General features: G+C 42.8%; 1 protein-coding gene across 1 annotated transcript; it reads right to left on the bottom strand.

Annotated features, from left to right (window-relative positions):
• Positions 1–288: 288 nt before the first annotated feature.
• On the bottom strand, positions 289–22,789 carry LOC117742659 (neuronal migration protein doublecortin-like). Its single transcript, XM_034550221.1, has 7 exons — positions 22,693–22,789; positions 18,151–18,575; positions 15,875–16,215; positions 6,098–6,200; positions 3,643–3,732; positions 748–845; positions 289–616 (listed from the first exon to the last, which is right to left on the bottom strand). The coding sequence occupies exons 2-7, from the start codon at positions 18,512–18,514 to the stop codon at positions 560–562; spliced, it is 1,053 nt and encodes a 350-aa protein (XP_034406112.1). The 5' UTR covers positions 18,515–18,575; positions 22,693–22,789; the 3' UTR covers positions 289–559.
• Between the last annotated feature and the right edge of the window lie 15 nt (positions 22,790–22,804).

Here is a 22,804-nt window from a genome sequence, read left to right as displayed (position 1 = left end):
ACTTTATCGGGCTTTGCAGATGTCTTCTGACAAGGAACCATTACCTTTCACACCTTTGACTGTAGGACAGGAGGACACGGAGAAACGTTACGAATACAAGTGATACAAAAAAGTTGAGTCAGCTCTGACTAACACCCCTAGAAATGTCCATTTGCTGCTTGGAATTCTGTGACCGAAATATTAAAGTAAGAGTGCATCCTTTAAGAAATAGTTTGAGACCAAAGTTACATTTTTTTACACCGTGTAATCTGCTGGTCAGTGAACGGTGTGCCCTTTTTGAGAAATTAGCGACCAACTCTCACATGGAAACGTACGTCTGAACATCGGTGAGCGGATTGTTACAAATGGATTTAAAAAGAGTAATAAAAGAAAAAAGAAAGTGGTTTGTGTTATTCTCAAGCAGCAAATGGTGTCGTAGCCCTGGTGGCTAAGGCCTTAAAGAGACAAATGATGGTTCTCCTAGACAACAGGTGGCACTGTGAGTGAAGGCGGAACGCAGCAGAGGTATAAAAACTTCTGTGTTTCAGGCCAAAAAGGACGTTGGCTGCAGGAGGAGAGTCTACATCGATTCGCCGAGAGAGTCCTCGTCATCCAGAGATAAGGGCAAGTAGAGATCCTGCAAACACAGTGTGGCAAAATCACACTCGTAAATTTACTGTTCAGTAAGTAAAATAATGAAATATGGATTTGGAGACTAAAAAGGGTAAAAAGATGAAATGGTGAGGAGAGGGAAAGAGTTCCGGGTACCTTCTGCTTGTTGTTGAGGCCTGGACTGTTGGGGGTGGAGGTGGGGGAATGCTTGGAAATCGGGGTGGAGAGCTGGCTGCTGGAGCCCGTCCCGTTGGCTGAGAGAGCCCACAAAGAGGAGAGGGAAAGAGAGGGATGAGGGAGCAAAAAAAAAGAAAAGAGGTAAACAGTTGTGTAGATGAAGAGGCCTGAACTTTCTCTTGGCTCTGGAGGAAAGTAATTCGTGAACTGTGGCCTCATTTGGCTTCAGTGTACGGGGGGACACCGGCGGTCCAAGGTCTAGGTGGCTGATGAGCTCCGTGTTTGCGAGATGACATTTTATTCACTCACTCTGCGTCGTGCCACGTTGCTAGGAGCCCCTCTGTGTGGAACATTGTGTTTATATCTATGAGCAGAGCGACAGGATGTAGTTGTGTGTGCTAAGTGCTTTAAAAAGAGGCTTCTTTTTTTTTCTTTTTTTTTTTTAAAGAGGTGAAAAGAATTCTGAAGACTATGAGCCAGATGGCCAGTGTAAATTTGAGCGTTGAAAACACAACGCTTCATTGTTAACCAACTCAATGCCACTGGCTTCTTTTAAACACTCGGACACATTTACAAATGTGGACTTTTAAACGGCTTGTTTAAAAACACAAAAAAAATATCTAAAACATGAGCAGCTCCCCCACACAATACTGAGCAGAGAGAGTGCAGCTGTTTTATTTAGAAACCAAACATTCAGCTGCAGCAACGGCAGAGTCACATTTTCTCTGTATACAGCCAAGTTACTCACATTGTCCAGGTTTTGCCTGTAGATTTCTACATCTAGTTTTAGTCTTCCTCTGTAGAAAACTCAGTCCAGTGAGGGAAGGTTTAATAAAAGATGACTTTGTTTGATTCAGAGCAAACACACCGTGCCCCCTAATACAAGCAGTTTCTTTATGTCAGAGGCTGAAGAAAGTACAGGTAATGAGGCCAACTGTTGTGTAAATGACATATTTAGATGTTAGATATCAAGGCACTTGCACATCCATTGTTGAGCCGTTAACGACTCACAGGCAGGAGGAGCATTCAGAGACAGTTGGAAGCAAACGTTACGCGAGAGTTTTTCCTGTTCGATTAAGATTTCACTGCTTTAGCCAGATCCACAACGCTAGTCAAGATATCTGCATTTCAATAGTGATCCCAATATTAAAAAGAATACTGTGTAGCATTTGGGGGGGGACCTATCGCCATAAATGGAACACGAGTAGGTTTTCTTTAATGTATAATCTTGTGAAAATAAGAATTGTTGTGTTTTTGTTTCCTCAGAATAAGCCATATACATACATATATGCAACTTTAATAATAAAAACACGTTGTCATATTGTGCAGGTTTTTGTATTGGTGATGCTTGAAATGCATGTCAGGAAAGGTTTAAATCTAAATCATGCACTAAATGGATGCATACATTTGGCTTCACATGATTATCATTTTATCTTTATATCGTTGTGGAAAAGATAGAAGATCCTAAAAGATGTATTCCAACCTCATACAGACTCCTGGCAAATGGTGGCGACATAAAAAAATATGACATGCATACTAAAAAGTAACCTTCCACACCCCATTCATGCGTAGTAATCCTGGTTAACACATGCGAGTCACATACGTCTCATCCGTCACAACCCCACTCTCGCCCCGCTGACCTCTCAGGTATCACAGCGGTGATTAATGCCTAACAGTTTACTGCCTCCCCATCTGCTGTTTTAGAGGCCGTCAGCCCCATCAGTAATCAATAAAATATTCAAGAGCTCCTGAAGGACTGAGGAGCCCCGCAGAGCTGGAGACGCCAACCCCCCACATACTGTGTAAAGTGCTCCCACCTCTGAACGACTGTGTTTATCCTCCAGGGGATGTAATAAGTCACCTGCTCCGTCTGTCCACTGTTTGAGAGACACCGTCAGGCTGCTCATACCTTCACAGGCTTTAGAAGCAAAACCTCTATGTGGGTATGCCATCATGGTGTAAAGTAGTAAGTAGCGGGAGAACTAATGCAAATGTAATAATGATATAATCTAGCACATGCATAACTTGAACCAGTTATGTGAAACATGAGAAAAAAAAGACATATCTTATGGAGAGTTTTCTTTTCTCCAGTGTTGATAGTTTACGTGAAAGCTGTCGAAAGAAAAACTGCTTTCTTTTTCTCCTCATGTCTGAACCCGATCACATTTCACGGCAACAAGCAGCTCACGGTGCAGCCACATAAACTCATTGTAACAAAGAGGTCCAGCACTTATTCCAGAGTTAAACGCTGTTGATGCCATAAAAGATTCAAGCTCCAGTTTATGTTCTCCTGCCTCCTGGATATTATTAAATGTTAAAATGGCTGATTGTCAAACAAACAGCTGAAAGCTGTTTACACTGCCTTTGTTTACTTTTCATGTTTTATTCATGTTTTGTTTTTTTAAGAATCTGCAATAGCAACATTATTCTAAATCTAATCAGATTAGCCTCAATGAAGAGAGGCCGGGTTTGTCCCAATGCTCCAGTATGAGAGGGTTTCAGGTGGTGCTGTTGTGAGATTAAGGAGCTGGTGTTGTTTGGACCCCCCAGGAAAAAAAACAGTCAGACTCCAGAAAACACACAGGATCCAGGATTTTAACTCCTTCTCTGTTCACATTTTAAAAATTCCAGACAACAAAATGAAGATTATAGACGAACCAAAACAAAAACGGTTTCTCACCTTAGCATTTCGCTCATTGGAAGCAAGCTCGATTGGTATTTGTTGCAATCTTCTATTGTACCCTATTGATCCTCAAGGAGAACTCCTTTACGTTATGTATAAATGTATGAACAGAAAAGGTCTAGTTGTGTTTTGGTCTGCTGGACTTTAAAACAGGAGGCATTATGGTGCGGGTGAGATGATAACAGGCTCACTTGATTCAGTAGGAGACTTGATGCGCCTGATGGGACCAGGACTCCTGATGGATCCACGTTGAGCTTTGGCTACCTTCATCACCCGGCATTCTGTGGAAAGAAGCGCAAAGGAGGAAAGTGAGAAAACGTCACATCAAATTGAAATCGTGGACTGCGTGTGTTCATGTTTGGCGGTGAAATGACGCTCCACCTCGATACCACATGAGCACGAGTGTGATAAGACGACGGACAATAAGCAGAGAAGCATAAAATACAACACGAAACAAAGAATTAATTTTCTGCAGAATGGATTATTTTGATGTGCTTTGTTTTAAAAAAAAAAATCATCCGTGTTTAACACGCTGAAGCAAGACAGCTAGCAGCAGCTTGGTGGGCCCGAGACTTTAATTATTATAAATCAAACCTCAACACGTGTCCATGTTGGCCCTGAGCAACGACAAGTACAGAAAAGTGGTCTTAGTTTACTTATTCTTTATGTAAGATATACCATTATGCAACTCATTATTGGAACAACAAACTGGCTTTTTTATTGGTTTTATTTATGTAAAGTCATGTTGTCAGTGTTTAGACAACATTTAATATTTGAGAAATGTTGCTTCCTTTGTTAAATGGGAGAGGTTCATTATACCTAAAGTAAGGTATTTTGGCATCAGTATGGAACTAATTATATATTATATTATGGACAATGGTATTTCCCAACATTTACTGTGAATAGTTTGATTGCCATCTTCCTAGTTCGGAGTTTGTTTTTTTGTTCCATTATTCAAGTGCGTCGCTTATGAATTCATGCACATAACAGTGAGCGTTTATAGAAATGATATAGAAATGTATGCAGTGTATTCTGGGTCACTGTATAAAATCAGGGAAGACAGACTCCAGACGTTGCTACTCCTCCTCCCTCTGCATCCCCCCCCCATCCTCCCCCTGTTTGTACTGTCAGGCTCTCTTTCCTCCTCCCCCCCCCCCCCCCCCCCCCCGCTCTTCCACTTTTGATGCTAATTATACTCTCTGTCCTCCCTCCGTCTCCTGGGACCGCACCACGTCTGTCTTCTCTCCCTTAACCTTCACACACTGGCGGATGCAGACGTACATTTATGTGCGCCGTCGTTTGCCACCAAGCCGCTGACGGGGCTTCAGACAGGCGGCCTGTCTCGTCTACTCAGTGGTCTCTAAGTATCCCAGGTGTCTACCTGCGCAGGTTCCCCCTCAGCTTACACTGATGTTGTCGCTGCATAAACAGAGCTGCAGGTACACATGTCCTCCTCTCCGTCTGCACGTCCATCACAGTCTTGAATTTAACATAAGGAGTGTGGAAAAATAACCACAAGGGATTTAAATCCATTTAGGTATTTCTGCCAAGACCGAGCATAAAAGCTGCGTCAGTAGAAGAAAGGAGAAAATAAATACATCTTACGTTCATTTCGAGCCCAAACAAAAAGTATAGAGGGAGTCTTTCATGGCATGTGCGCTTAAGATTTTTGCATAAATTGATTATCTCCTTAAACGCATTACAAAAGGAAACTTATCGTTTATCGTTGTGGGGAGAATCACCTTCCAAAACATCAGGATCGGACCGTAAATCCTCATCCAGAGTGGTCTGAGGGTCCTAATGGAACGCATCAGACAGGGATCGCTCCTCCTCAACTCCACTGAGGCCAACTCCGTGATGTCTGAATGCTCAATTTTAATATTATTGCCCCAAGGCTATTATAGACTGAATGAAACAATATAGCTTTGGTTCCATTGAGGGGGGGTGGATGGGGGAAAGAGACAGGATGAAGGGAGCGTAATGACAAATGAGCTCGGTATCTTGGCTGTTAAGATTAAAAGACATTTAGACGATACTGAACGAGTCGAGGAGGGGACATTAGGTGGAAGTGGGTTGTTAAAAATAGGATTTTCAGGTCTGAGGGGAGCAGAGAGACTCTGTAAGAGGATTGTTTTTTACATTTTCTCTCCCTGACTTCTTCAGCAGTATCAGCACCAAAAGATCAGCTGGCCTAAACCCGTCACCGGACAGATTAATGTCTCCTCTTCTTCTTCTTCTTCTCTACATTTTTTCATAACCCTTTTGCTGGCTGCAGATAACGGACTCCTCTCTTTCTCGGCATCCCTCTCACATGCATCATTTTTCTCCTCACTTTAAAGAAGCAGACAGCTTTGTATGTGAATGAACATCTTTTACAGAAAACACTCCATTATGATAAGTCAAAAGAGCCCCTGATGGTGCACTGATTTGATATTTAGCTCTCCCTCCATGTGAACGTTATCATTACACACAGAGCATGTTCGGGTCTCAAACGCATTTCATGAATCTTCTTTTAGTCGATATTGTCGCATGATTATTATAAAGCTCATACCGTGTGTTTGTCATGGTTTGTACAATAATATTACACAAAGCTGATTCATCACCATGTCTGTGATGTAAAATACGGACTAACGTCGCCGCGCTCACCGTCCTGGTCCAGAGAGAAGTCGTCCTGGGCGTAGCGGAATTTCTCTGGTCCACAAGCAATGAAGACATCGTCCTCTCCAAAGAAATCTTGGAGGCAGGTAACCTGTGAAGCCAGAAGAAGAAGATTTGAGACCCTCAATCTGCATCACCATCATTTAGTGTACTCACAGCAGGGCTTTGAGCTAAATGCGACCAGCATGCCAACATGATCACAAAGTCCGTGCTAAAATGTTGACGCTCAGCAAGTTTAATGTTCACCATATTCATAAAGTACAGCTGAGGCATCAATAGCTTTGAAGGTAACAAAATAATGGACACATCATTTTGACCTAGACAATTTATACTGAGAGGAACATGAACACGTGTGTGCCAAACTTCTCGGCAATCGATCGAATGGATTTTAAGATATTTCTGCGTGGTGAAGTGATTGACAGGCAGATTAACATAGTCACCCCTAGAGCCGTGCCACTAGCGTGCCGAAAAATATCAGTTTGAAATGTTGATCAAGTGCACTTTCTGAAGGGGTTTCAGAACATTAGACAGAGAATAATCTGCTCATATTTATCTATAGGGCTGACTGACCTTTCTTAGTTAGTTTATCAGCTGACTAAGATCTCTAAGTCGATCAGTAGTTCACACATATGAACACATATCTGGTAAACACAAAATTAAAGCGGTGCTTTTGTGCGATTCTTTGTGGAAAAACCCGTTTTACGGATCTGTCCAAATAAACTCCTCAGTTAGTCGACTAAGCATTTCTTTAATTGAGGACAGTCCTTTTCATCCAATTATATTTACCTTATTACTCATAATTCAATAAAGTGAATTTGAAACGAGTCAGGAGAAATTAAAAATGTAATCCATACAGGTATTTCCAGCGCGATGAAGCGTGGCTAATAGCTGTAGAGAAGAAGCCCCAAAGATGATTAGCTCATAGACTCGATGTTAAATGCCGATTACATTCAATTAATAAAAAACAAAAAGATGAACTCTGTAAACGCACAGCCGTTATGTGGATTAATTCACAGAGTAAAGTCTTCAGTGTGTGCGAGCCAAAGGATTTAGTCAGCTAACCCACCGATGTGTTTACTTGTCATGTTAACATGCCTTTAGCGACAGTGGCTGCATGAAACAAAAACACAAAGAAAAGCCCAAACAGAGAGTGTAAAGTTACACTGTAATGTTCAAATGAGTCAACTTCATTCCCCAGGGTCTTTTTCCACTCTCTAGCAGCTGTTGACACAATATGGCCCGAGAGGACAGATGTCTTTGGGCCACACCTTCTCCTCTCCACTATACAGGCGCTGTTACCAGCTCAGGCACGCCTATTAAAGTCATTCAAGCTAAAAAGCTGTGTTTCCTGCTGCCGATGAGATTTGTTACAAAGCATCTCAACCTCATTTCCAGTTTGCCTTTCGACACCAGTTGCCATTTTTCGCTGGACTTATTGGATCAAGACAAATTAACTAATTGAATTTAACGACATGACCCACGGGCTATATTCACAGAGCTCATTCTCTCACTGACTTGAGACTCTCTTGCTGGTCTCTCTGATGAGGTCCATGACCAGAGAATCTATAGGACCCCGTGTTGGGACGGTCGCCAGCATAGTCAAGATGCATCATGGCTTCCTTTGTGATACACATGCAAAGTATGGAGCTGCAGATAAATTGGGAACACCCCACCCCAGCAGCTGCCATGTTGATTCTCTGTCCTGCTAGACAAGCTAAAAGTGTGTGGTGGTGACTCGCTGGCGAGGCATCCAACAGCTGTACCTCTCTCTGTGGCCCACAACATTCCCTGGATACAGGCCTGAAAGATCCCTGCTGGGGTACAGAGATGTTGCTTTGACTCCAGGGATCACAATCTAATTGGTTTTCAGGTCTAATTTAAAAAGCTGCAAATGTGGGTTTTCTTCTGTGCTCATTATCAAGAGATTAGATGCATGTTACTTTCATTAGGTTAAACGGTTTTGTGGCATGAGTGGACCTGACAGTGAATCATAGGCATTAAGGAAGTGCTCTTCTCCCCCACAAGGCCAGCGGGTGGAGTAGAGGAGATGGAAGCTAGTCTATGTTTTTAATAGCTTTAAGTACAGAGCTGATTTAAGGGATAAAGTGTTTATCCAACAGACTGCTACCTTAATCTCCTTTAACAGAATCTCCATTCAAAATGAGGACTCTGTCTGCTCTGGTGGTTTCTGACTGGCAGCACCACCCGAGAGGCGATTCAATAGAAACATCACAAAACAAAATGTTGGTTTTTTTTGTGCAAAAGGAACTTTTCCAAAAGAAACATTGAAAGACAGGGTGACCAGGGTGCAAACATAGTATGCTCCAAGATAACATGGGTTTAACCCCATGTTTCAGAAAGCATTAAGACTCCTGATCAACAAAAACATTGAATCCTTCCAAGAAATCTCACTAATCCTATTCCCAACAAGGATCACATCAAATCCAGATTAGCTGTACAGTTACTGTGCAGATTGGTGCTCTTTGAATCATTAAGCCCACAAATAATTAATGTACAGTGCGTATCCGATCAGAAACACCATCCATCACCAAAACCTGGCCTGCATGCGCACAACCTGACTAGTAACAGCCGCATGAGGCATTTGCATGTCCTCACATGGGATGCCCATCATGGGTTAATTGTCACAGTGAATTTTGGCCCAACAGATCTGCCTCCAGTCGATAGAAATGTTGAGGGAAAACAGCTTTGCTTTGCATGTGATCAGATCAAATGTAAAATGTCAAGGTCCCTTTGAAACATGGCTGCAGTGAAGAAAGGACAGGCCATCTCTGGAACATTTGGATATAGGTTAAGAAGGATCTGCGCTCAATTTTAAAAAGGTCAGTCAAGTGCGTCAGAGACCCACCTGGCAGCCAAATCAGGGACAATATGAGAAGAAATGATGCCATCAGATTCTCAAAAACTGTCATATTGCACATGCAATCAACAATTCATACATACATACATACATTATTAAAGATACATAGTGCCTCTGAATTGTTGATTATACACACACATACACACACACTCTTCTTTCTCCGCTGATTCTGCAAAGCCTGTTCCCTTGGCTAAGGTTTCGCTATAGTAGGTAGCAACAGTGGGAATCTCGTTCATTCGCGTCACTAATTAGATGACAAGGCTTTTGGCTATATATAGTTTGTTTATTGGATATATATATAGTTTGCTTATTGGATATATATAGTTTGTTTATTGGAGCAAGGCGGGTGGGGTTTTCTGTAAAACTGTCTCCTTCCAGACTGCAGGTGCCCCTCACCCTCAGACCCACCAAGCCCATCCCCTAATCTGCCTCACCAGCTGTCAGGACCACATGACCCCCCCAAAAACCACCAACAGCTACGCAGTGATCCACCAACTACAACAACTGAATTATTCAGAGTTCCTTTGGCCCGACGGTCCACACTCCGCAGACATTTCGTGAGGTCACGGCCAATCGCCCTCTGTATTAGTTAACTTCTAATTGTTAACTTCTTGGCGAGAAGAGAGTCCACAAGTTAGTGGTTAGTTAGTGTTAGCGTTTTGTCAATTCCACATTTGTTCTATAAAACAGAACACGTCTGTGAATTGACTCAGATGACAGAGACATTTTTATACAAGTTGCATTCATCAAACCACGAGGTAACAAGCTTCAGTGAAATTGACCACAACCTACAGCCTCACCAATGAAAGCCAATGTACCAAATTAACCAAACCATACAAATTGTATCCAGCATCATTAAAATATATATATCGTGAAGAGAGTAACATATAAACCCTCATCTGTTTGCAGAGAGGCAATAGTTGACTATAAAAAAGGGAAAGGTTATTAGGATAATGTGTGTAATAAAACAAGTCATAATCTAGTCTGAGCAGAGTTTTCTGTCAAATATGGTATGATATGTATTTTCTGCTAAGGCCAGCACTCTACATGCAACTAAACCTAAAATCAATGCCAGACTGTTTAACAGTTTGGTCTACACTACAAATTAAATATCTCAGATCAAAAAACAAACAGCAGTTCCTCACTACAACTTGTGTGTGTGAAGCCGCAGTAAACATCCTCAAACAAAGCTCATGCATCCTTTGTCTAATACAAGCTGCTGCTCATTCATTACGGCTCCGACTGGGCTGCTTAAAGGATGAACTGAACGACAGATCTCCAACAGATACTGGACCAGGAGAATCCCCAGACTCCGTGTTAATTTATCTCTGTGCAGAAGAAAAGCGGTTCGATGTTGCATTATGCTGTTTTGACTCCGTCGTGACTCATCTAATCGCCACATAAAGGCTTACCACCGGCACTAAGGAGTCAGCAAATGGTCAGTCAGTAAAATCAAACACTGAAAACTGATTATACTAATCTGCTGTGCTGTGACGGACACCATAGAGGAGTCATCTCAGATCAGTTGATAAGGGTTTACCTCTGCCTCCATACTCGTCAGTTAAAAATAAAATCCTTGAAATTAGCAGTCAGCAGAGGATATGACAGTGAGGGGTGGCTTAAGGTAGAGGCAGAGCGTGTGCCTAAAGCCCCCCCCAAAAAAAACTAAATACAAATCTCACCGTGAGCAAATGATCTTGTGATATTGTGTAGCATCGCAAGTGAAGTAAAAAAAAGAAAGAAAGAAGAAAAAAAAGACAAAAGGCTGAAAAAGAGCCAGTAAGACCTTGCTTTGCAAACCCATGGGTAAACTCCCACACCAATTCTTTCTCCGTAGGCACACAGACCTGATCAATATCAGCGCCTCTGCACCAAGCGGAATATTCCTCCAAAACACAGCGTCTCCATTTTGTCCATTTCAGCTGAGGGTTTCACAGGTTGTGTGCTTTTGTAACAGGCTCAGTTGATGGATTGAATTACAAAATATCCAGTGGATCAAAATACAAACAGAGCCACTATTCGAGCAGTGATTTGTCCCACTCAAACGATGATCGTTACCGACGGTTGCCTCTCTGACCCGTCTGTGACCTTGGTGCACTGGTACAGTGTGTGTGTGCTACTGTAGGTGCTCCGGATGCATTTGGAGCACAGATGAGCCAGTTCGGCAGCGGTATCTGCACAGTCACAGGGAGCAGCTGGTGCATGATGTTGTTTAAACCCCCACCCCTCCCCAACCCCAGAGGAAGCAGGCTTTCCATTTGGCTGACTGATGTGGCCTTAGCATTATTAAATTGTGCTTCCTATTCTTCCCCGCAGGTCATGCTCACTTGTTGATGTGGTCCTCGTGCAGAAAAGGGGGAGGGTGTGTGTGTGTGTGGGGGGGGGACGCATACAGTCTACCAAGCCTGCTCGGTATGCTTCATCATGGGGACCACGCCCCTCTGTCAGCCTGATTGTCTGCCCCCACACACACACACACACACACACACACACACACACACACACACACACACACACACACACACACACACACACACACACACACACACACACACACACACACACACACACACACACACACACACACACACACACACACACACACACACACACACACACACACACACACACACACACACACACACACACACACACACACACACACACACACACACACACACACACACACACACACACACACACACACACACACACACACACACGTTTTAGTGATATGTGACTGCAGTGAGCTGTGGTGATGGGTAAGCAGGTAAGACCCAATGTAAAGCGCACACTCAGCGTATTACAGCCATTGTCACAAACTGAATCACAGCAGAGCTTATTGCCATGACAACTGCTTCTGCAGCATGGCAAAGAGCAGGCCGACTGCAGGAGCACTGATAACCGAGGAAAAGCAGGCTTTTCCTCCCAATTACTGGATTTATTTTAGACATTAAGAAGGCCTAAACCCATTCCAAAGTACATATTCTATTCAGTGAATAATTTCTTACCGCTAGTTATTCACTTTTAAAGACAGTTGGAATCTTTTGTTCTCCGACAATAACAGTGTGACCTTGTGCCTTGAGCGTGCCTGAAGCATCAGTTTATTTTCCTGTACAGCTCTTTGTTGACAAATTGATAAAAAACAAAGAAAAGAAAGACCTAAATAGAAAGCTCACTTCTCAGCCGGGTCAGAATAATGAGCCTTCTGCAAACGCTGCCGGATCGCACTGCAACACAGCGAGCCGTCAACGCATTTCACAGGGGACGTTTGGATTTGGCATCTAGTAGATGCCAAAGTGCAATTCAGATGAACAAGTAGGGGATCTCAAATGCAAATCAGAACACTTCTCTTATGCAGACACCTCTATCAAAAAGGAATGGATACAAAATGGCTGCCAGCAATTAAATAAACCCTCTGATTTAATGTAGCCTGAAGAAGCTGTGAGGGCACATCAATAAATGTACTTCTTCTTTTTAGGCACAGGGAATTTGTATTACCCATCAGTGAAAATAAAAATGATCCTAATTTGCTCGGAGCAGGGGAAAATGACTCCTGAATCCATTGGCCCCACCCTTCCTGATTGAAGTGAAAAGCACCAGCTTTCGAGGGGAAAATGGGAGTCATTTTGTTCACAACACTGACAAAAGAGGAGGGCAGGCCGTCTGTGGAGTCGCCGCGGCACTAAGGGAATGGAGGAAGATCAAGAGGGAAAATGAGGCATTTAAAAAAAAAGGCGCTCTAAAATCCTGAATCACATTTCATCTCGGCCACAAACTGTTCCTTTAAAACTCCTCAAGCAAATGCGGTAAAGAACGAATACAGGTAAAAAAAATAAAAATAATAATATTCAAAAGAAGCATGACATGTGAGGCTTGCATTGATAGTAAACTCTCACACCCACTACAGGATGTGGTATCTGACAGACCAGTCCACACCAGCTGGGCTCTCTTTGTGCCTGGGATGTGGTCTCCTAGCAACCAGTCCCAGCAGCTATCGCAATGGAATGGGAAGAGGAGGATCGGCGCAGAGTCGGGGAGGGGCGGGCACTGCATCAATATTGCTTCTACCATATCACCTCCACCACAGAGCAGCTGCAGTGTGCCTCTGCACACAAAGACGCCGCAATAATGTGCGCAGCGTTTCTCACATTTCGGTGCATTGCTCTGGAAACTGGCACGAGTCCAAGAGCAGTGGACACTAATCACAAAATAAGTCATCTTCATCTCCAGTGAAGACAAATTAATCAATATACTCAGATTGAAACCGCCAACATAAAAAAGGTGGTTATTAAATTAATTTTGTGGCAACATATTCAAAATGCATGGCAAGAAGAACCAATCCTAACTAGAGCCCGACCACAAAGACAAAACACACTGAAATATAAGAATAAGAGTCATATTCCATAAGGTGGTTACAACATCCAAACATCTAAGCAAGTGTGTCTGTAGGAAAACTGGTAGGAGACCCGGGGCAGCCAGACTGCACCCCGAGGAGAGGGCATTAAAAATCAAATTCCCCCATCTATCATTTCAGCGCACCTCCCCTCCTCCAAGTCACATGTGATTCCAGCCTTATTAATCCAGAGGACAAAAAAGACGAAGAAGTACAGCACCTAGAGGAGCTCAGCGGGGCCCGATCCCCAGTCCATCTGTAATGAATAATACAGGAAGAGGTCCCCACAGGAGAATTAGTGAACATTTAACCATATCAAAGAGAGGACTGAGGAACAGATGTCCGTGTTCGTAGCTTTACCGCTTGCTCCACATCCCGCTTGCTCCACATCCCGCCTCCGTTAATTAACTGAAACTCACTATGGTCTGGAAAGCAAAAAGGTATGTGATCTGTGCAGTCAGTAACAGGTGTGAGTGAAATAATTATCAAGAGAAAATCGGTCCCTGCATCTATCTGCAAGACGCATTTTATCATAAAGTTTAATGTTTTTGTCAAAAAGGTCACCGCTTTATGCACAGAAAGATATTTACGACCAAATGTTTATGCTGCACCCCATTCGTTGGACCAAACCAGCTCGCACACATTTTATTTCGTACTTTATAACGTAGCACACATGTTGATATCGGGGATATTTTAGCCGGTCCGTCTCACAGACCTTTCCGCGGCCTTCCAGGTGGCTGACCCTGCTGCTCCAATAAAGCACAACCATGAATAAAACACGGCGTCCTTTTTGCTTCGCCAGTGTGTTGAGAAAACAACCGGCGTCCCCAGGGGAGTGACTTTTAGGTAAAGTTGTGTGCCTCATGTGGATCATTTGATGAGCTTTTGTTTCAGCTGTGTCCCATTGCACATCAGGTTCTCTGCTCATCAGAAATAAAAAAGATATATTACTGTTGAATTCAACAGGTAAGCAAATAAGATTCAGTTAGCCTTACACCAAATACATATTGCATATCTAATAGAATGTGCGTTTCAATGTTTACCGTGAAATAAAGAATGATTGTCTGATGTGTACCTCTCCCAGTTTAAATTGTTTAACTATTGCCAGTGTGTTGACAAGGTTGTAATGTTGGTGATAAAAATCAAGCATTTATTCCAGATTGTTTTAATTCAGGAGACACTGTATTACCGTTAATCTCATACTTTTGTGTATTGAATATACAGGTCTGATGTCAGTAACTGCCCCGCAGCAGAAACTAAACCTTTTTTCCTCGAGGGGATTTGGGCGCCCTGATTTCTGCCAAATGATCCGTTAACTGAACGCCAGAGAATAGTCAAGGTCGATAAGGACACTTTGACCTGTATTTTGGGGCATCTTTTATGCAACAAAAAAGATATTTCCGCATTATGATCTTCATCCTCTAAAACAAAAAATGGGAAATCATGCCTAGAATCCAGATGTGCCAGTGTCTTTGATGGATTGACTGGCTCAAGGTCTGATGACCGGAGGCTGATCATTTGCTTTCAAAATGTTTTAGCCCCAAATTCAGATGAGTCTCTGCAACCCCAAAAAGAGCTACATATTCTACTTGACATCATGCCAAACGTGAGTTATCTGCGCATGAAATATGCACAAGAAAGCTAAGAGGACTGCTTCTGAGCTGAACAGAAGTCAGTTCAGGGTTACGAGTTGCCCGAGAAGGATACGTTTACAATATCTTGAGCATCCTGCTTGACATGAGTTACTTTCTCACCATTTTATTAAACTGCCAGCATGCACAATCCCAGAGGCAGTAACAATGGGGGCAAGATGATCAAACACAGCAATACAGGGTTTGTCCTTCCCAGGACCTTTCAATGACAGATGGACTCATGGCCTAAAAGCCAACTGCACAATGAAGGCTTGCAGCTTACGGAGGAGAATATGTTGCATCAGACAAAAGTCAGAATGAAGACTGCAGACAATGAAGGTCATTGTGTGAAACAGGTTGATCTCATGGATGCTCCAGGTTCTCATGGTCCTGGAGCGTCACTGTTGACCGAAGGTAGGGGCAGACATTTTGTCCTCTACCTTCCGTGTCCATTTTGAATATAGAAGACTTAAATAAATTCACTGAAGATGCAATTCAATTGTTTTTTTGTGTGTTTTGTTTATAACCAAAACCTTTTGTACCCCTGCTTCCCTTTGATCCTGATACCCGGCTGGGTGTGGGCGGACACATGAATGATCCTCTGTTCTCATGCCGACCACAGACCAGGTAGCTGATAACTTTACTTGCATACCGAAGCACCTTTGTTCCAGTATTTTCTACAACAGAGGAACCTATCCCGCATTATTCAAATGCAGACAAAGAAAGGCTTTCGTGGCTCGGTACATTTGGATTTTAGAGGTTAGTTTTTCAAACTTTGGTTTGCAGAAGCACATGGGATCCAATGCCCTTCACCTAAAAGCTTGTTGTAAGCTGGGCAACGGCTTCAAGGTCAGACATACCTGCTTCCCGTCAAGTGTGTAGATCCTCTTGACCACACCACTTTCAAGCTTAATGGCCTCTGTGATGTCGGTGAGCACCTGCTCGAAGGAGTGCGCCGTCTTCTTATTGAGCAGGATGCGCACAGCCTTGCGTGGTTTCACGCCGCTGCGCATCACCGTCACTAGCTTGGGTCGAACAAAGTCCTTTCCCTCTCTGGCATCGGCAGCGGCTTTGGCAGCGAAGGCTTGCATGCTCTTCTGACTCGCCGAGGCCTTTACGTTCACGGACCAGTTGGGGTTGACGTTCTTCGTGTAGTCGACTTTCTTGTAGATGTTCTCTGATGCACAAACATAGCTTTCGCCTGTGAAGGCAGAAGAAACATTGGGTTAGTGAGTGTAACGCACTCGGCGGTTCAACTCTGACTCCCAGAGGTCGTTCGGTTCAGAAGCATCTGAACCTGTAGGAACTCCATTTATCAGACACTTAAGAACAGCGGGGGAATCTCCGGGCTTTCGGACAAATATCTAATGTGACGGGAGAAATTATTTCACTTTGAGAAAATATCACATCCTGAAGATGGTGTCAAAAAAACGGTTCACAGGCAGGCTTTGAGTAATTGGTTCTGCAGAGACATTTTGCTATTGAGCTTTCAAAATGTTATTTCTTGATCCTTAGGGAGGTCCACAAACTAAATGCCAATCGTCCCAATCGTATTAAGCGGACAGCATGGATCTCTGGATTGGATGTCTAAACACAGAAACTACAGCATCTGGGTGGTTGAATTCAACTGGGATGGTTTTGTTTTCATGATTTGAACAGAAAAGACACAGATGTCCTCTTCTTTGTTGGTCATTATTCATACATCAAAAGGTCCAAGAATTCTTTGAAATTACCATTTTTATAAGACAATGTCAATATGTCAAGGGGCTCAAATAGTTTACAGCCTAATCACAAATGTCCTTTCCTAAAATTGGCCCATCTTCATCATCCAATTCTCGACACAATCTTCCATTTTTGTCACCATTTATGGACCTCCAGCCTTTACAGCAGATTGTGCCGTTCTTGCTCAGACAGGGAGTGGAGTTAAAGTAGGGGAGGCGGAGGGAAAGAGAAATTTGGACAAAAGCAGAATCCAGAAGGCAACAATTAAGCCAAATGTGGAGAAATTACACCTAAAACCCAAAAAGTCACGGAACTGGATTATACAGTGCAGAGGAGATTGAGCAATTAATTATACCCCACAAGAGGAAGCACAATGAAATGCCCCACCGCCACACACACACACACACACACACACTGCTATCTTTCCTAAGCAGCTCAAGGAGCAGAGATGTTGAACAAATTACGCTGCAGTTTATCTTCTAACTTCACCCCCACTTCGTCCACTTCCTCAGAACAATCTCATAAATTGGACCAGGACTAAAGCTGGTCTTTATGAATTCATCTTGAGAAACATCTGATTGATGGTTGTTGATCTAAAAATATAAGTTAAGTAATCTAAGCAGAGCTTTCACTAAAATATGACTTTCCTCGGCAGGCAGACGCATAGATCATCTTGTCTGGTGCAAAGCAGAGATGATATTCCACCAGCAAAAAGGATTTGAAATCATCTTTGGCAACATAAATCTGTACGCACATAAATCACTTCTCATGACAAATACAACAGACACCCACTCCTTTATACCACCTCATCTATCAGACAGGACAAAACAAAAAACTCCTTTCTTTTCACTTGAATGAAAATACAAAAAAAAAGGTGTAGTTTTAATTAAGAAATTAATTCCACCCACTGTTACTAAGGAGACGGTTGAAAGTTGTGACTGGAGGCTTCTTCAATCAATTTCTGAGTCTATTACTGAACCATTTATTCCACGCTGAGCTGAGGGCTGGATTTACAGCTCAGTATGAACCCCCGCCAGAGTACAGTGAAGGCCAAGATAGAAGACCTGCTTTCAGCTTTATTAGCTGGTTCAGGACATCTGTGAAGGTAGACTCATGATGGAGTAACCGTTCTGCAACACAACCTGTGTTTCCACTTAATAGCCAAACAAAATATACAATGTGCCGAAAGTTGAAAGAGGTGGACCGTGTCAATAGACTGGCCCGAAGTAACCCCCCAGATTAGAAGTCGATACATCATATGAAGAGATTACAGGAGTCTAGACCGAAAAGATAAGATTCCTAATCTCCGAAGTAGAAATGTTATGCTTCAAATCTTCTCAGCACAGAAAACCACAATCCAAAAGGGTCCCTCATCTAGAAGAAGTGCTTGGTGCGTCCGACAGGATATGCTTACCTTCCTCTAGCTCATCCATCGAATCGATCTTGCGCATGCCATCGATAGTGAAGATGAAGCGGACACCTTGTGGCAAGTTGATGTGGTCCGAAAGAGAGCGCGTGAGGTCGGCCAGGAGCGAGTCGAAGGTGCGGAATCGGTCGTTGGCCACGGCGTACACGATGCCCTTGAAGTAGCGGTCTCCGTTGCGGTAGAAGCGCACCTTCTTGGCCTTCTTCTCATTGGTGAGGGCCTGCAGAGTGCGCGTGCGGTAGAAGCTGCAGTGGGCGCTGTGGGTCGGGCTGGGAAGTCCATTCAGGCGCCCGCCGCGCGGGTTACGGGATGCCTTGTCTCGCTCGTCAAAATGTCCAAAGTCTAGCTCCATGATGACTTAAGTTGAGATGGTTGTGACAGATGTTCGGTGGTGGTGACCAGCTCCGGAGAGTCTGGGGGAAACAAAGGATGGATGTTAAGTCACAAAGTAAAACGCTGCAATAATACAAAGTTTTGATTTACTATATTAACTTGGTCCAGCAACATTGCCCAAACAAGCTATGGATAAAGTGACATTAATTCCTAAGTCTGATTAGTCATATTAATGTAATATCCTTTAGTATGAGGATAATGTCTGCCATCAGTTACCAAAAACATGAATTCTGCCCTTCAGGTGGACTTAAAACTCTTCAATCCATTTTTACTCAAGTAAACATAAACCGAATGTGGTGCTTTACTCCCGTTATTATTCATTATGAGTTAGGGCTGTCCTCAACCAGAGAAATTCAGAGAGGACTCGCTTTCAAACAATTCTACACAAAGATTCATACCAAAAGCACCACTTTAAATCAAAGTCATGCAACATGAAAAAAACATGATTGATAACTTACTAAATTAAGACCCCCAATTAGTCAACCTATTGACTAAAAGCACTATTATAGGTTAAACATGGAATTATTTAAAGATGGAAATGGTTTCACCAGATGCATACAGGTGGACATTGAATTAAACCACTAATCATTTTAAGTGAGACTAAAGAACTTCTTTTGAATGCTGGTCTTTAGTTTCCAGACAGAAGTAGTGAGTGATGACACATCCCAACCACTTCAAAAGAACAATGTGGATGTGGCTTCAGTATTTCACTCGTGAAACCTGTTCCGTCAAAAAGAAGGAAATAAAATCACCACCGATAGAAAGTTTGAGTCCTTGAACTACTGCGCTGCATATTATGGCACCTCATCCTTTACCAAGTTTACACTAAAATGTTTTTTTCCCCAGATGATTCAATGGGCCTCCTGCACTGTGGCGATTCGGATGTTTAATCAGTTTTCACACAACGTGGGATTTAAATAATGTATATTTTGTCAGGTAGGAAAATAGGATTACACACAGATGGAGATTAAGATAGTTGACCAACCAGATGGCACACATTAGTTAGGTTTCCCAAATGGCAAAGATTTGATTAATAAATAAGAGGTACAAATTTATTAAACTGAAAATAAATTGTATGTTAAAAGGTGGATTTACTGTTCCGATATGTTTTGGATGTCAGATTGCAATCCGACATCCGTTTTGTTTTTTGAGGCATGTAACACATATCTCTTATGTATTGCCACACCCACATACGCCTGTGACTTGATCAGATGAATCTGGCACCTGAGTTATTAATAAAGCTCAAGGGTACAGGTCTTAAATAAGTCTTTGATAGACAATTTGAGAAAAAAAATCTCCAGGAGCCAACAATATTCTCTTGTTTCTGTTTAGATCACACGTGTCAGGATGTATTTTTTTGAGGAATTTGTCTTTTTCTTTGCTGTTGTTAATACTTCCAGCTGATAATATTCTACCAATGTGTTCAGTGGAATGGAAATGTGTATGTGTAGCAACACTATGTTTGCAATGTAACAAATCAACAAGTCTTGTGGTGTTGTACATCAGTATAAATAATGGAAGCTCGGAGCAGTGTTTAATATTTAAGTGGGCTGTGTGTTACAGTGAGTCAGTCTGTGCGTTACTGGGTGGATTTCTACGCAAATGCAAGTCACCACATTAGACTGAAATCAAAAGGTTTCTTCATTTGAAGGAAAATGTTAACCGTCATTTGTCCCAAAATAGTGGATATTTGAATTTTACAGGAGACCAAGCTCTTCCTGCTCCCCAGAAATTATGCTAAATATGCATCTGTTCGACCAACAAACAATAAACCACTTATGCTATGAGACGGACTGGCGGAAGGCAGCTTCTCCATTAAAAAAAAAAAAAAAGGACTGGTCTCTTCCTGTTAACCTCCCACCTGCACCTCATGACCGCAACCCGGTCCTCAAAGGCCACAGAAACTCATTGAACCATACTTTTCATAGAGAACACTGATGCACACCCATTAAACACTCACACCCACCCACATGAAAGAGAATATCTGTGCACAGTTTAAAGCTCAGGTCTATCGACACAATCACATTGTCAATATACACTTATTCCAATAAAGCCCTCTTAAGAGTGATGGCATCTTTATCATGCATCTCCATCTGTTTAGTAGTTTGCGGGCATATTCTTTTTACCCATTGTTTTTCTGTGCAGATGACCAAGACTTTAAAAACCGTGATCTCCACAAAAATGCCAGAATAAGGAAAAGTTGACATGCATGTCACTTGTGTCTCCTTCGGGTGATAATCAGTTTACAGGACTTGACTCTATTGACTATGAGGTCACCGGTCTTTGAACTCATGTCATCTCGGAGCGGCTTGTTAACAACACATATACTGTAAGTCTTTTAGGATGCTTTAAGTCGTTTTCCTTCTCGATGGTCAATTCTTAACATCACAATGTGGCTTCTTTGGTCATTTATTGGCTTTGACTTGAATTCTATTGCAACAATGTGAATTTGCAGTCTTGTGTTGTGGTTTTATAAACATGTGAAACTAAAGATTTTTTTACTTCTTCTCCTTTCACGTGTCAGAAATGTTTTGTCTGTTTGTTTCTTCGAATGGAACTGAAATGAGTAGCAGATGAATGAAGTAGCTGGCAGACAAGAGATTAACTGACAACTATGAACAATTGTTCGTCATTTTTCCAGCAGAAATGCCAACCTTTTTCAGATTCTAGCTTCACTAATCTGAGGATTTGTTGCTTTTCATCAATGTAAACTTTAATATTTTTGGTTTTGACAGGTGAACAAGACATTAAGATTTCACCTCGGACACTTTTATGCTAATTTATTGACTAATCACTTAGAGAAAACTGTAGAGAAAATCCTCAGTTTACTCAATAAAGAAAATGGTTGTTAGCCTCAGATTTAACCATCATCTTAGACACACAGCTCTGCTTCTAATGAACAGCCTAAACACATTGTCACCCTTTTCATTCCAACCATCTAAACCAATGAAGGAAACAAGATCTAATCATGCTCATTTGTTCCATTTCTAATCCTTCATTGTCCTCCTTGGTTTAATTCCCTGCATGCTGCATATGGTTGACAAACAGCGGCCATTAAAATAGAATGGAAGGAAACATGCTGCCGCCACCCATCCATGTGGCGGGCCCCTCCAGTCCCCTGCTAACCCCTGGCTGTGCTGCCGACTGGGGTTTTATGACAGGCATGCTGACAGGGGTGGGTCTTCTGGGGGGGGGGGGGGGGCTCCTCAGCTGACAAAGGCCAGGTTTCAAGCCCATCTGCTGCACTAATGGGCTGAGCTAACAGTGACCCTTCCCAGTGGAGCATCAACTAGGACAGTCCATTGTCTCAAACAGGGTTCCTTGCCTTCACAGTGACATCACCATCACTGCTCAGGCACATTCTCCAGCACAAGTCCAAAAAGTGCATCGTGGAAGCAGTAATGGTACACTACCATCTACGCTTTGCAGTGTAAAAGGAGATGCCATCTAGCTTTACATCAGCTTTCTTTGTGGTTGATTGATACCTCAAAGATATCCATCAATAGCTGAATACAAATCACCACCACAGCTCAATGAAAGCCTCCACCCCCCCAAAGCTGAAGGCCGTTGTGAGCATTAAACAGCATTGCATCAACAATGTGTGGAATCACTGATATTTGTGGCTGGTTGTGTGCTCCTGGCTGAGCCACCCACTCAACACCCCGGTGACTGCACACTCCTACAAACCAGCGACCACATTATGACTCTCCGGTCCTCTTCATCTGGAGCTAATCTAGTGAGCACATCCAGAGACACACCACGCACACAGCCAGTTTAAAAATCTGTGTCGCAACAAGGAAGGAGGAAAAAACTAAAAGTTTCCTGATGCCAGACTTCTCATTTATGATGTGGCCACATGGCAGAGAGCAGCTGCAGAAAAATGTAAGTTTTTCTTCAGGGGGGAAAAAAAATAAAAATAAAAAAGGGGTGGGGGGGGGTTGGGTAGGCGCACACCTACTCACAATCCACCTGCTCATATCTGGAAAACCTAAAACCATTTATTCCACACACAAATACCTGAGATGTCATCTCTCAACTCACCCACTTCAGATGAAAACCAAATTATGTGCCAATTTAATTTCTCCTTCAATAAGTAAAAAGTCTGCGGATAATCCCATCACCCGGGAGCGGACTCACCTGCGTCGCTGCTTGCGGAGAGAAGGGAGTGTGTGTGCAAGGGAGGGGGGGAAGAGAGAGAGAGAGAGAGAGAGAGAGAGAGAGAGAGAGAGGAGAGGAGAGTGAGTGTGTG

This window comes from Cyclopterus lumpus, chromosome 14 (assembly GCF_009769545.1).
Source record: "Cyclopterus lumpus isolate fCycLum1 chromosome 14, fCycLum1.pri, whole genome shotgun sequence".
NCBI classification, from domain to species: domain Eukaryota; kingdom Metazoa; phylum Chordata; class Actinopteri; order Perciformes; family Cyclopteridae; genus Cyclopterus; species Cyclopterus lumpus.
The sequence above is the reverse complement of the archived record's forward strand: the minus strand, read 5'-3'. Positions and strand labels throughout refer to the sequence as shown.

Excerpts from the sequence above, each read along its gene's own strand:
- LOC117742659 (XM_034550221.1), bottom strand. The coding sequence starts at position 18,514 with ATGGAGCTAGACTTTGGACATTTTGACGAGCGAGACAAGGCATCCCGT. Across the intron at positions 3,733-6,097 it reads CTTCTCTCTGGACCAGGACG|AATGCCGGGTGATGAAGGTA; the intron begins GTGAGCGCGGCG and ends TTCTTTCCACAG. Across the intron at positions 617-747 it reads GCCTCAACAACAAGCAGAAG|GATCTCTACTTGCCCTTATC; the intron begins GTACCCGGAACT and ends CTGTGTTTGCAG.